This window comes from Esox lucius, chromosome 3, assembly GCF_011004845.1.
Source record: "Esox lucius isolate fEsoLuc1 chromosome 3, fEsoLuc1.pri, whole genome shotgun sequence".
Lineage (NCBI taxonomy): Eukaryota > Metazoa > Chordata > Actinopteri > Esociformes > Esocidae > Esox > Esox lucius.
Genome location: NC_047571.1, coordinates 6444140 through 6456975, shown reverse-complemented (window position 1 = coordinate 6456975; position 12836 = coordinate 6444140). Strand labels below are relative to the sequence as shown.

The following is a 12836-nucleotide window of genomic DNA, read 5'->3' as shown; positions in this document are numbered from 1 at the left end:
GTTATTTCATATGTGATCTAACGTTTCGATGGGATTTAACGTTGTGTTTATGATGCTTTATCTTCTTCTGTTCTGTTGCAGAAAGGTTAACAAGTGCTACCGGGGACGGTCTTGTCCTATAATTGTCCACTGCAGGCAAGTATAATCAGCATTCCGCCTCAGTAGAAGTGATTGAGCTACGTTATTTCATGTGTCTTAAGTGGGCCTTACAATCTACCATCAGTGTCCCTCAATCAGGTCTCAATGTTTAGCAATACAAACATCTGCATCGTTTTCTTTTTATATTCAATATATCCTCCTATCCACAGTTACTCAATGTATATTGCCCCTTTTAACCCTGACAACTGATATAAATGGTTTAGATGACAAAATCCAATCAGTTTACCACATGACTTCAAAATCATCCCAGTTATTTACGTTTTGTAAACCATGTGTGGGAGCTCACCTCAGCTCTGTTTGTCCCTAGCCTTATCTCTCATCAGCCCGTGATGACCTTTACTCTGCTTTGCTGGTGTAAATACATATGGAGCGGCGCAGACCTCAGATCAAACACTTAGATAGCATCCCTCTTCCACTTCTATGTAGTATCTCCATACAAATGGCCCCCAAGCAGCCATACTCTGGTCAAAAGTAGCGCACTAAAAAGTGAATAGGGTGTCATTCAGGTTGCACTTCCTGCATACAGCAGCAGCGTCTGGATTGTTTGTCATGGCCTCGCGGGTTCAAGTACACAATTCTCAGGGTGTCGTCTGCATGTGTTTACGGTACAATCACGTGCTATTTTCAGGGTTTTTGGACTGCTAGCTAACACTAGTCAATGAAGGAGATTTCTGAATTTAAAGACTCAAAACAAAGTCTTGCAGTCTGACAATGGCTTTTTGTGTACTGAGTATTATGGCTGTTGTTGTTTTTCTTCAGGTCTATAAAGGAAAGGGACGTATGTCTCCTTGCATCCTATTGCAGTTCTGCCACATTACTATTCCTGTTATTAAATGTAAACCCCAAAACAAAATCATTGTGCTTTGATGTCGTTCAGCCTGCCGAAATGGCATTAGGAGTTTAATATGCTCAGAATATTAAACCCACTTCGATGTTGCTCTCAGGGTTCTGAGGATGTGGAAGGACGGTACATTTTTCAGAACGGGAAGAGATGTCGCACAGATAATATCCGAATTGAAAACGGAACACTTGTTTTCATTTCTAGGGCTATAAGAAATGTTGTGTTGACTGAGACGGTGACACGTGGCTAATGACTCTCATCTCTCCCTCTTTACCTCTCTGTCTCCCTCTTTACCTCTCTGTCTCCCTCTTTACCTCTCTGTCTCCCTCTTTACCTCTCTGTCTCCCTCTTTACCTCTCTGTCTCCCTCTTTACCTCTCTGTCTCCCTCTTTACCTCTCTGTCTCCCTCTTTACCTCTCTGTCTCCCTCTTTACCTCTCTGTCTCCCTCTTTACCTCTCTGTCTCCCTCTTTACCTCTCTGTCTCTCTCTTTACCTCTCTGTCTCCCTCTTCTTTCCATCTCTGTTGCAGCGACGGCGCTGGGAGAAGTGGAACATACGTTCTGATTGACATGGTTCTCAACAAGATGGCTAAAGGTAAGAGCGACTGTGCTTTCCACACCCGTTCCAAAGCCTTCCTGCTTCCTCTCTGGTTCTCGACATGCATGAGTGTGCATGAGTTTGACCCTCGTTCGCTCAGTGAATGACCCGCAGAGAAGCAGAGAGTAAAAGGTTTTGGGTCATATGTTTTCCAAAGGCAGCATTCCGAATCACATTGTTTATTTGAAACGCACATAGGTAGTTCTGAAGTATCCATCCTCTTAATTTAGCTAAGGCAAATTGTAAACCTTTCAAACGTGTGCGTGCACGTGTGAGGCGGTGCGTTTTTACATTTGCACGTTATTAGCAATCGCAAAATCTCTTGACCGGTGCCGTGGCCCTGGCCTTCATGAAAGATCAAAGGCCAAAGCAGGCATCTTAGGCCTGCTGCGAGGGGGCTTTTCCCAGGCTGTCACACTGTGAGGCTGCCCAAAGGCTTTTTTTTCTCTCCGAGCTGGGGAGGAATCGGGGCCCGGGCAGTTAGGGCTACGCTCCTCTTTGTCTGGCTCCTGAGAAGCAGGAGACCCAGGTTCCCTCAGCCTGATCAAAGGGCCTTTAGACCCTTGCAAACAAAATCGTTCTTTTTTTACCCTCTTCTTTTCTCCCCAGGAATGAATTGTATATTCTGAAGCTTGAGAATTATGCCGGGTTTTTTTGTGTGTTTTTTTTTACTTACTGCCAAAGCCTCTTCTTTTTTATTTTTTCTTCCTCCGCTGTCATGTTCTCTCTAGCTTAAGAATCGACAGCACAAGTGCAGGAGTGCTTTCAGCCTGGGGTCCAGCTGCTAGCCATCGTTCCTGTCTCTTTCATGGCTCCCTCAAGGACTTTCTCTTGTTTCTTCTCAGGGCTCCCCTCTTCGAAGGGAATCTTGCGAAGGGAAACTCAAATGAGCCGTTTATGCTTTTCCTCCACAGTCAGGTTTATTAGAACCTGCACAATTGCTGGGTTGTTAAGTCCTGGGCTACAAAGAACTTATCAGGGTGGCGCTCAAAGGACTGTGTGAGGGGTGGAACAGACTCAAGTCTATTGTGGATGTTGAGCAAAAACTGCGATGTTGAAAGCAAGAAAAGCTCAAATGAGCTATTCTTGCGTATTCAGTTTTCAATTTGTCAAAACATAGTTTGCCGTTTTTATACACAGGAAGGATTTTCTGAGGAATGCACGATAGAGGTTGAGGTAGTACAACGAATCAAATCCATTTTCTTTCTATCTATTTTCCTCACCACCCCTCATGAATGTAATTTGGTTGCGTTTGTCTGTCTTTTTAAGCTGCTGCTTCTTCTGTTCTTTTTTTTTCCTTCCCCTCCTTCTCTGTGAGGTTTCCGGGTAGGCTTTCACCACAGCACAAGCCTCATGTAGTCCAGCCCCAATTAGTTCAAGACCCAGATAGCCGTCTTCTTTGTGATCCCTGCCATGTTTGGTCGGCAGGGGAGCGTGGCACTGTGCCAACTGGGCACCGGGTCTGAGGGCTGGGCTTGCTGCCAAGCCAACGGAGCACTGGTGCTGCGGAAGATGGGGAAGGGAGGCTTTGCCCAGGATCCAGTGGCACGTCCAGCCATTCACCTGGGCGGTAGCTTGCCAAGTACATAGACAGACCGCCAGGAAGACAGACAGTCAGAAAGGGAGAAAGACAGGAAGGCTGGCACAAAGACAGACCGCCAGGAAGACAGACAGTCAGAAAGGGAGAAAGACAGGAAGGCTGGCACAAAGACAGACCGCCAAGAAGACAGACAGTCAGAAAGGGAGAAAGACAGGAAGGCTGGCACAAAGACAGACCGCCAGGAAGACAGACAGTCAGAAAGGGAGAAAGACAGGAAGGCTGGCACAAAGACAGACCGCCAAGAAGACAGACAGTCAGAAAGGGAGAAAGACAGGAAGGCTGGCACAAAGACAGACCGCCAAGAAGACAGACAGTCAGAAAGGGAGAAAGACAGGAAGGCTGGCACAAAGACAGACCGCCAGGAAGACAGACAGTCAGAAAGGGAGAAAGACAGGAAGGCTGGCATAAAGACAGACCGCCAGGAAGACAGACAGTCAGAAAGGGAGAAAGACAGGAAGGCTGGCACATAGACAGAATGACAGACTGACACACAAACTGTCCGATGGACACGTTGGCTGACAGACAGAAAGTTGCACGTCGCTGTCTGAGTATGACAACTGTCCGTAAAGGAACGAAGCGGGTGGGGCTTCTATCAAAAACAAATACTTATTTGGATATTTTTGTGTTTTTATGCTAAATACCTCTTTCCCTCTCCAATTCCCTTGTCTTCCAATTTGTGGTTTTACATATAGCTTTTAAAAGGGGCCTTCTTCCCTGGCCTGTTAATCTGAGTCTTGTTGGTGGCGTCTGTGTGGAGTTGTGAGGGATGTAATCATTTTCAATCGTTGCACGCGCAGTACCAGAGGGAGCGGCGCGAGAAGGAGATTGACAGACACTGCCTGGATTATCTCCTGGCTTTGAACTCGCTCCAATTTGTTGTCGGCGTTGTGTCTTGCAGGTGCTAAGGAGATTGATATCGCTGCCACGCTGGAGCACTTGAGGGACCAACGGCCGGCCATGGTCCAAACCAAGGTACTGTCCTCGCCTCTACCGGGAGTCCTTAAATGGACTCTTTGATTTCTGAAAGTTGCGGGAAGGGGCCGAGCGTCGTGACGTTGGTGTGAGCTAGTGCGTGGAAATCTGTTTTTCACAACTGGATTTGGTGCAGGGGTGATGTAATACAATGGAATGCAGTCAAGGCAGAAGTTATCTTGACAGGCGGTCCCTAGCCTGAGTTAAAAAACAAAACAACTGTGTGCGATGGAACCAAAGGACAACATTTAGAAGAATCTGAATGCCTGGGTATAAGAAGGGTCCGCCGGGCAGCTCTGATAATTAGCTTCAGAGGGATTGCTTTTGCTTTTATTTCTGTGTTTTTAGTGGTCATATGGTGCTTTGAGGGAAGGGGGTTTGGAGAAATGTATGTTGTTGAGAAAAAGACAGAGAGAGAGCTCAAGTAGACAACTGGCCCCAACTAAATAGCGAATGAGAAATGTTTTCTTGTCAGACAATTCCCAGCATATCAACAGCTGGTTTAAAAGCCTAATTTGTAGTGTGGATTCTCTTGAGAATGTTTTGATATTGGCCCACCAATGATATTGATCTGTTCTTTGGTCTTTTGCTATTGGTGATGAGAAATGTATTATTAATAGAAGTTACTAAACTTTCATTTCTGGGATACATTTCTGCTGCAGTAATATCTAATGGTTTCAGTTGTTTGAGTTGTACATCAATAGTTAATCTGCATACAAAGTGAATGTCAGTTAAGATATTAAATGGGACAGTCTCACTCCACCTAGTGGTCATTTATTGAATCTCTGCTCCACTTTGCTTCATGTCTCAGAACAGCTCTTAGACTCAGTATATTGGCAATATAACAACGCCCCTGTATGCCTTACTACTAAATGGTAAATAGTACATCTAAGATCATTCCACAATCCCATAGCCAAAATCCTTTTCATCTGTGTTTGTTAATAAAACTGTTAAGAGACAATCAGAAACAGAAAATACAATGTTAACCTGACCACTGAACCCGGACAGTCAATTCACAGAAACCAATTTGAGAGCTTCTAAAATTGTTTAGAAAGATGCTTTCAGTTCTAGAAGTCTGTTTTAATAAACCTCTCTGTTAATTTCAGTTAATTTCAATTCAACACCAATCCCCTCGTCCCCATGCCCTCTGTCACTCTCTCCCAATCTCTCTCCACCCTCAGGAGCAGTTTGAGTTTGCTTTGACAGCTGTTGCGGAGGAGGTGAACGCCATACTCAAAGCTCTTCCACAGTGAGGAGAGAACCAAGCCTCAGCAGCAAAACCCTCCCCAGGGATCTCTCCTCTCCGCCACTCCACTACTCCCCACTTCTCCACCACTCCGTCTTTGTGGATGTTGTGCAAGAGTGTGACCGGATCTTGACCGTGTATTAACAGAAATAAAAAACAATATTGTGATATATATGGAGCTCGTTTCCAAACAGACAATTTAATGCATCAAAAATGTTACCATAAGAGCGTCATCTGTTCATTATTTGAAATATATTAGTCAAAGGAATATTGTTTTTAGGACGTTTTGTACGTGGGTGCGCGCGTGTGTAAAATGTGTTCGGAGTGGCTGAGGATCAAGCTTTTCTAGTATCTGTCTTGATCCCGAAGGCTCTGCACATGTGCGGGATTCTGTACCTAGGTTTTCATCTGCAGCTGCTTTATCGCTCCTGATGTTGTGGTGCTGTCGAGTACTCTACTAACCTCACCATGTTTCTACTGCGTCGCTGCCTGTTGTAGCTCGTAACAGTCTGTTACTGCAAACAGAGACATGGCACGAACAGGCGAGCTTCTGAGGCAACAAATCAAACAGAGGCCTGCAAAACAGCCATTTTCAAAGATAATCCTCCCTAACATTAGGCAGGCGTAAGGGTAAATGCAACTTGAACTTGCCCACTGTCAAAGTCTGGTTTAATGGCTACGGAGTGGCTGCCCAGTGGTGGAGCTCATGCAAATGTCAATCGTGTGCTGTCTCTCAAATCATGTAGTCATTGCAAACACTGGCATAGCAGTGGGTGTATGAGAAGTTGAAGTACTGTTCTTTATCAGTAACTCGGGCCGGATATGGCAGCCTAAACAAAATAAAGATTTTAATCTCACAATGCATGTAGCTTGGTTAGCAGAACATGGTGCTTGCAATGCAAGGGTTGTGGGTTTAATTCCCATGGGGCCAGGACAAAAGAGGTAAAAAACATGTCTGTAAGTCTCTCTGGGTAAGAGCGTCTGCTAAATTACTTTAATACAGATACTAGGATGGTTAAAATGCTTATTGTTTTGCCCAGATGCATTGACTATGTAGTCAGCTTCTGCAACCGCAATATACTTAGTCACAACAGATAAAGACGGTTGTAAACAAGTAAATTAGCATACAAAACATTCCGATATATTAATTTTGGAGTGCTTGTTAAAATATCTGCAGGGTTTTCTGCTGTTCAGAATTACGAAGGAGAGACGTAGGCTACACTATCATGTCAATCAAATCGGAAAAGCAAATGAAAGAGGAATCTGAAGGGGGGGGTGAAAATAGCAGTATTGACCCTCTCATGGTCCTATGTAAGAGAAGGGAGTAGGCGGGGCAAAACTGCACCTACGTATAAAGAATAAATACATGCGCAGAATGTGGACCGTACAAGTGCAAAGTTTTCGGGTTCTTATGTGCCCGACAGCCTTTTCAGAATGAGAATAGAGAAAAGCTGGATCCGCAGCCAGTTGGTCATCTCATCTGTATAATTGGGGCATTTATGTCATTTTTCACTTCGGCCCTATTATGCAGTGTACTCAACCATACCATGTCATGTGTATCAAAAAAACTGCTCAATTAGGTCAAGTGAATACTGACGATAACAAAGATGACGATAACAATTCTAGTTACCATAGTGATAATGACAGAAAGCAATATGTGTTTCCTCAGACTGTTGAGACCTGGACAAACAATTATAAGTTGTGCAAAAGTGATTGTGACTAAACTTATTCTTGTCAGTCAGTAAACTAAAACGTGCTAATGCCTGCCTCAATTAAAGGAGTTCTATGAATTGGTGTACTGTTTGTGCATTTAAAATTCCGTAATTTGTTTGTAAATAAAACAGTTCTTCAAATCTAGAAGGACACGTAGCATCGATGGTTTAAGCGTGAACAGTTTCATGTTTCTACTTGATTGCCACTGGATGTCCCTGTGTTTTACTAGCAGCTGAGTCCAGGGTTCATCCCAAATGGCACACTATCCCCTATAGATCGCACAACTTTTGACCAGGGCTCTGGTGAAATCTAGTGCACAGGGGAATAGGGTGCCATTTGTGATGCGATGTTGATGCACTACAGGAGTACTGTCAATTCTACCCCAGCACCAAGTTCTGCATATAATTTGTTCCATTAAAGCCCACAATATTTTGTTGAACTAACTGCCAAGTGATAATCAGTTAAAGCCTGAAGTCAGTCATTTAACTCATATCCAAATGTTGTTAATTTATTTTTCTATGTTTGTGTCCAAGTAATTCTGTTTAATACATCTAATATTTTCTGAATTTCAAATGAAATGACATGGTTGTACAGCATACACTAGAGAATGCATGGCTTATCAAAACATTTTTATTCCGAGTGCACTGCTTTTGACTTAGACTCAAGGAAATAGAGTGCAATTTTGCACCTTTAGACTGAAAGAGTGCCACTTTTATGTACGTGTCCTTTATTGTAACACCTTTTATCATTTAATGTATTCATTTTGACAGATGGCTGGTCTGGTTTGTTGATCTCTACTTATATATTATTAGTCAATGCCAACAGAAAATATTTTTGTTCTATCGATATTGAAGATTTACTCTTGTAAATAAAGTCCCATTATCAATGGTGTGTTGAATTGCAACGTTGCATACCCACATTTTGTGCTGTACAGATTTATTTTTGTTTGTTGCATTACCCAAGATCACAAGAAGCTATAAACTAGACACAACAATTATAGCTATTCAGAAGATCTGATCCTATTTCAAAATATCTTTAAAATGTGTCTCAAAGAAATCTTGGCACTAATGTTGTTAGGTAACAGTCCGATATATGCAGAATGTATAAGCAGGAAGCTCATAAAGCCTTGGCCAATGTGGAGTAAGCCCCAAGTCACATCAGTATGACATTGAGCTTGGCGTCCACCTCTCCCCCTGCCGATTTCACCTCTTTGTCAGGCGGAGTGACTGTGAATGGCTGAGTGCTATTCTGATCTCCAGTCTGAGTTGGTGATTCACGTTGCTTGGCAGCTTCATGCTGTTTAAGATTATAGATTATGCTGTCAACACTTCCTACCAACCACACAGTAACAGTCTTGTAACCACACTAACGTACACACGCACACACACCCGCATAAGCACAACATGGAGAAAAATAAGTCATCTTAAGAGAATAAATTAAAATCAATAAAATGTCCTTGTCCTTGTATGGCTAATACAGATAACCCAGCCTAAATTCCAAAAAGCAAGCATTGCATGTGGAAGAAAAGCAGTTAGGGAAAATGTATATCCCTGTAGAAGGAAATGGTTGAATCACTGCGTGCACACCTGAACTCAGCCCTTCCAGGTGATGTCATGGCTTGGCCCTTGCCTTTTGATTCAGGTGTGCTTTTCATGGTTCCTTCATGGTGCAGACAAAGGGTTGGGTAGGTTACTTTCTTAATATAATCCCTTACAGTTGGAAGTTACCTGTCCAAAAATTTTTAATAATCACCCTAACTTTTGGATTACTCAAACTCCATAATGTACTCTGATTACACACACATACTTTTGGATTACTTTCCTATTGAGATACATTAGAAGCCAATATTGAAGGAATCATTGCTTCAAAACCTTTTTGAAAAAGAAACGCTGCTTTGTGTTACAACTTACCTGCACCTAGCTAACCTACAGTTCATAGGCAGTATGCTTGCTGATTCATCAGCATCATGGAAACCTTTGTGGAAAAGGATTCCAAAACGCAGGTGTTAATTTATAGAAACACTGTGAATGAAATGGACCAATATAAGGATAATGAGGGGTTCCTGCATATGCAGGACCCCTCCCCCAATGCAGGAACACCTACTACTGTACACTGCAATTAGACCCTTCTCAATTTGGGGGTTTGTAATTGAATATGGTTGTCTTGCTCGTCGCGCTCAAGCCTCTCCTTATGGTGGCTTTCAACAGATATGGATTCTAGTCTAGACTTCATTGTTGTAAGGACTCCACTCTGGACTTTCTGGCTGAAAAGGCTGCGTGGTAAGAACTAGAATAGCATCGGATGTTTTTCCAAAGACATGTCGATATTGACTCGCTAGTCCCTCTAAATCAAATCACGTAATTTGGAAGTACCATGAGGTAAAAGTAAAAACTTGAGATGTAATGCAGCAGGTTAGTGTTAAGGTTAGGTCTCACAGTACTGGGGTTAAGGTTAGGGTTAAGCTTTGATTTAAGGTTGTAAAATGAAAAGGGTTATGTGTCACAGCACTGGGGTTAAGGTTTTGGTTATGATTAGTGGAAATCTGGTTGGATTTAAACCATTGGACTGAAGGTTATGTTTTTCCTCTAATGTTACTTAACGTAACATAATACATCTCACCTTGCTGGGCACTCATCGCCACTGGGATGTTCACAGTGCAATAAAACGCAAATTAATTACTTAAATATCATATAATGTGATTTTCTGGATTTGTTTTAGATTCCGTCACTCACATTTGAAGTGTACCTATGATAAAAATGACAGACTTCTACATGCTTTGAAAGTGGGAAAACCTGCAAAAGGACTTCAGTATAGACTGTGTTCTGACAGATGTGTTCATAGTAGTCTAAGATCTATTTCCTGTAGATGAACACAGGCATGCTGAATGCTGAATTTCTACCAGCCCAAATGGAAGAAAAGAAAACAATTGCTTTGCTGTCAATAATTGAGGGGCACGCTCACACTGCACGCCGATGTTGGTCTTTTTTCAACACAACATTACGGTATAAAGTGTTTATCTGTCGGTTATAAAGCACAGACAACGTACAATTATTTTATAATTGAACTCATATCACCTCCCCCCGGCCAACAGCGCAGGTTAGGCCCTGAGCTGTGACAGTGAGCCACCACACACTCTAGTGATGTGTTCTCAGGCCAGATGCAGGTGCAATTTCTTTTATAGGAAGCACCCACACCAGCAGCTGATTTTGCCCATCTGGTTCCTGATGACTCGCTGAAGTTGCAGTAAAGTAGACTTTGGGTGTAAAAAATGACATGCCGTGCTCATCAGAATGACCACAGTCAAGCTCTAATCTCACACAACTCACACACGATAACATGTCACTACGTGGCTAGCTTGAAATGTCACAGGTGGGACTATTGATAGCCTTTGTGCTCTGGGTGAGGGTGGTCACGTGAGTTGCAAAGCGGAGAACCTGTGTTCAAGTGCGGTGTGGGGCGAGGCGAACTGTCTGGTAGAAATCTGTACCGTTAGCAATGTCGGTTTCACATGGATGTGTACATTTGATTCCAGGCTGATTTCGAGTTGAGACTCTGATGGAGTCAGGCTGATAAGTAGAAACCCAGTGGTGTTAACAGGCAAAAGGAAAACAAAGGCGTGACTCTGATACCACCCACTAACCAAATGACACACATTGAGCACCTTGCACATCATTAAGTCCATTTCTCCCTGGTGGCTTGGCAGCATCCCGGGCCACCCCATTCAGTACCTTCAGAGGAAGGCCTGTACACAACTTAAGGCAGAAATGCAGATACACCGTGAGAGCCATTCTTTTCCTTGAGACATACAAAATATACAATTGCCAAAAACTCAACCCTGGACTTTCACATATGAGCCATTTATACGTTGAACCCTGAACACTGCCAACAACCCTGTAGACCAGCAGCGTGGTAGCGACACAATGCACTGTCAGCACTTCAGCGCCATCAAACCATTGCAGCTCCAGCTAACATTGCTCAGTACAGAGGGAGGGTTTGCAATTAGTCCCTTGGTTTTTCCCTCGGTGCTAAGCCTCACATCTACTGGAAGTATCCAAACCAGCTTCCTCCACACCATTCAACTGTTTTCTAAAACACTTCCCAGGGTTACATTCTTCCAAGCTTCTTGCAGGATTTGCTTTAAGTCTTCTGTTGACTTTGGCAGTTTTGTGTTCTTTTCCCAGTCCAAGTGATCCCACACAGCTTCCATAAGGATGTTGTGGTTGGGACTGAAGTGGCCAGTCTAATACGTTTTACAGCAAATAAACACGGCACTGAGACCGTGTTTATTTAAACACTATTATTACTTCACAGATGCAGTAATGGCCAAAACGTTTGGTACCCTTGCACCTTATTCAACTACTGCACCATTTCCAGAAAACTGTAGAAATGTAAAAAAAAGAATGGTATCCGCATATGTATTTCTTTGGCGTGCAGGTAAATAAAACATCTGATTAAGTTACTTAAACCTAGCATATCCTGCAAACAAAACCTAAATTATTGCCACCTTCTTGAAACAGTTGCAAGCAGGTGATTTTCTTTTACTTTGGAATTAAACTCCTCTGTGGTGAATAGCAGGTTCCTGCTATTTGAAATGTACTCATTCAGTGATTTTGAAAAGAGAACATTACTCATTGTGTCACTGTGTACAGCAATGAGCATGGTGAAAACTAGCTTACTCTCTGAGGACACAAGGTTATAGCCAAGCATGGACATTCTCAAGGCTACAACTCCATCTACAGAGACATCCTTTTTCCTGCATGTATAGTTATCAAGAGGTTTAAGGCCCATGCCAGTGTTGCTAACCTCCCGGAAAGTGTCCTCTAGACAGAAGTTGATGGAAGATGCAGCGAAGGATTGTTTGAATAGTGGAGAAAGCGACTTGATCAATTACCACACGATTCAATCTGACCTTCAGACACAAGGCACGATAGTTTCACCTCGCATCATCTGTTGACAATTGCAGTGTATGGGGGTGGTATTGTAGGAACCCAATGCTAAGAGAGATCTAAGAAAGCCAGACTGCCTAAACACTGAAAATAAATGGCACCTTAAAAGAAAAGAACACCTTGGAAAGGTGGTTTGAATAGAGGGCGCTGTCATCACACTGATGAAAAGGACGTGCGTCTATCTGCAGTAGTGACATGCATCTTGCCAACAAACAGACGAACCATGTGTGCGGATCAGTCGCGGTCAATTTGGGAATTTCGTCAAGGGGGGCTGAACCTACGACTGGGGGGCTGCAGAACCCCAGCACCCTTACTTATGCTCCCACAGGTAAGCAGGGAGGAGGTTCAGGGATGTTTTCAGGTTGCTTTGCTCCCCCTGGTTCTGGGTGACATGAGAACGTGTGCAGTTAGGTTAACGAGGCTGTGCTACAAAATATTGAGTCTAGGGTGTCAATAACTTTGTCAATGTCTTTTCTGTTGATTTGCTGATTTAAATATGATATATTAGGAATCAAAAACAAAGGTTCTGCAATATTAACAGTGAAATCAAGAGTTGCGGAGACCAAACATTTATATTTCAAAGTAATTTCTTCAGAAAATGTTATAGAATATTTGAAGATAGGGCAAGGGTGCCTAAAATTTTTTCCATAAATATCTATCATTTTAAACAGTTTTCCCAGGTGGCCTACAACTTTTTCAGAGTTCAGTGTAATCTAAAAAGATAGCTTCTTACATATCCTTCTGTTTTCTAGTATACAATT

The 12836-nt window shown here is 42.9% G+C and overlaps 1 protein-coding gene across 4 annotated transcripts in view; it reads left to right on the top strand.

Moving 5' to 3' along the window:
- The window catches only part of LOC105018340 (receptor-type tyrosine-protein phosphatase N2), a 157632-nt gene extending 149599 nt beyond the window's left edge, over window positions 1–8033 (top strand). For all 4 annotated transcript variants that reach the window (XM_013139367.3, XM_034290981.1, XM_013139364.3 and 1 more), the window contains 4 exons: window positions 82–135; window positions 1531–1595; window positions 4097–4170; window positions 5352–8033. In XM_013139367.3, the coding sequence (XP_012994821.2) occupies window positions 82–135; window positions 1531–1595; window positions 4097–4170; window positions 5352–5423 (265 nt within the window). In that variant the 3' untranslated portion in view covers window positions 5424–8033. The remainder of the gene's footprint in view (window positions 1–81; window positions 136–1530; window positions 1596–4096; window positions 4171–5351) is intronic.
- Window positions 8034–12836: the final 4803 nt, after the last annotated feature.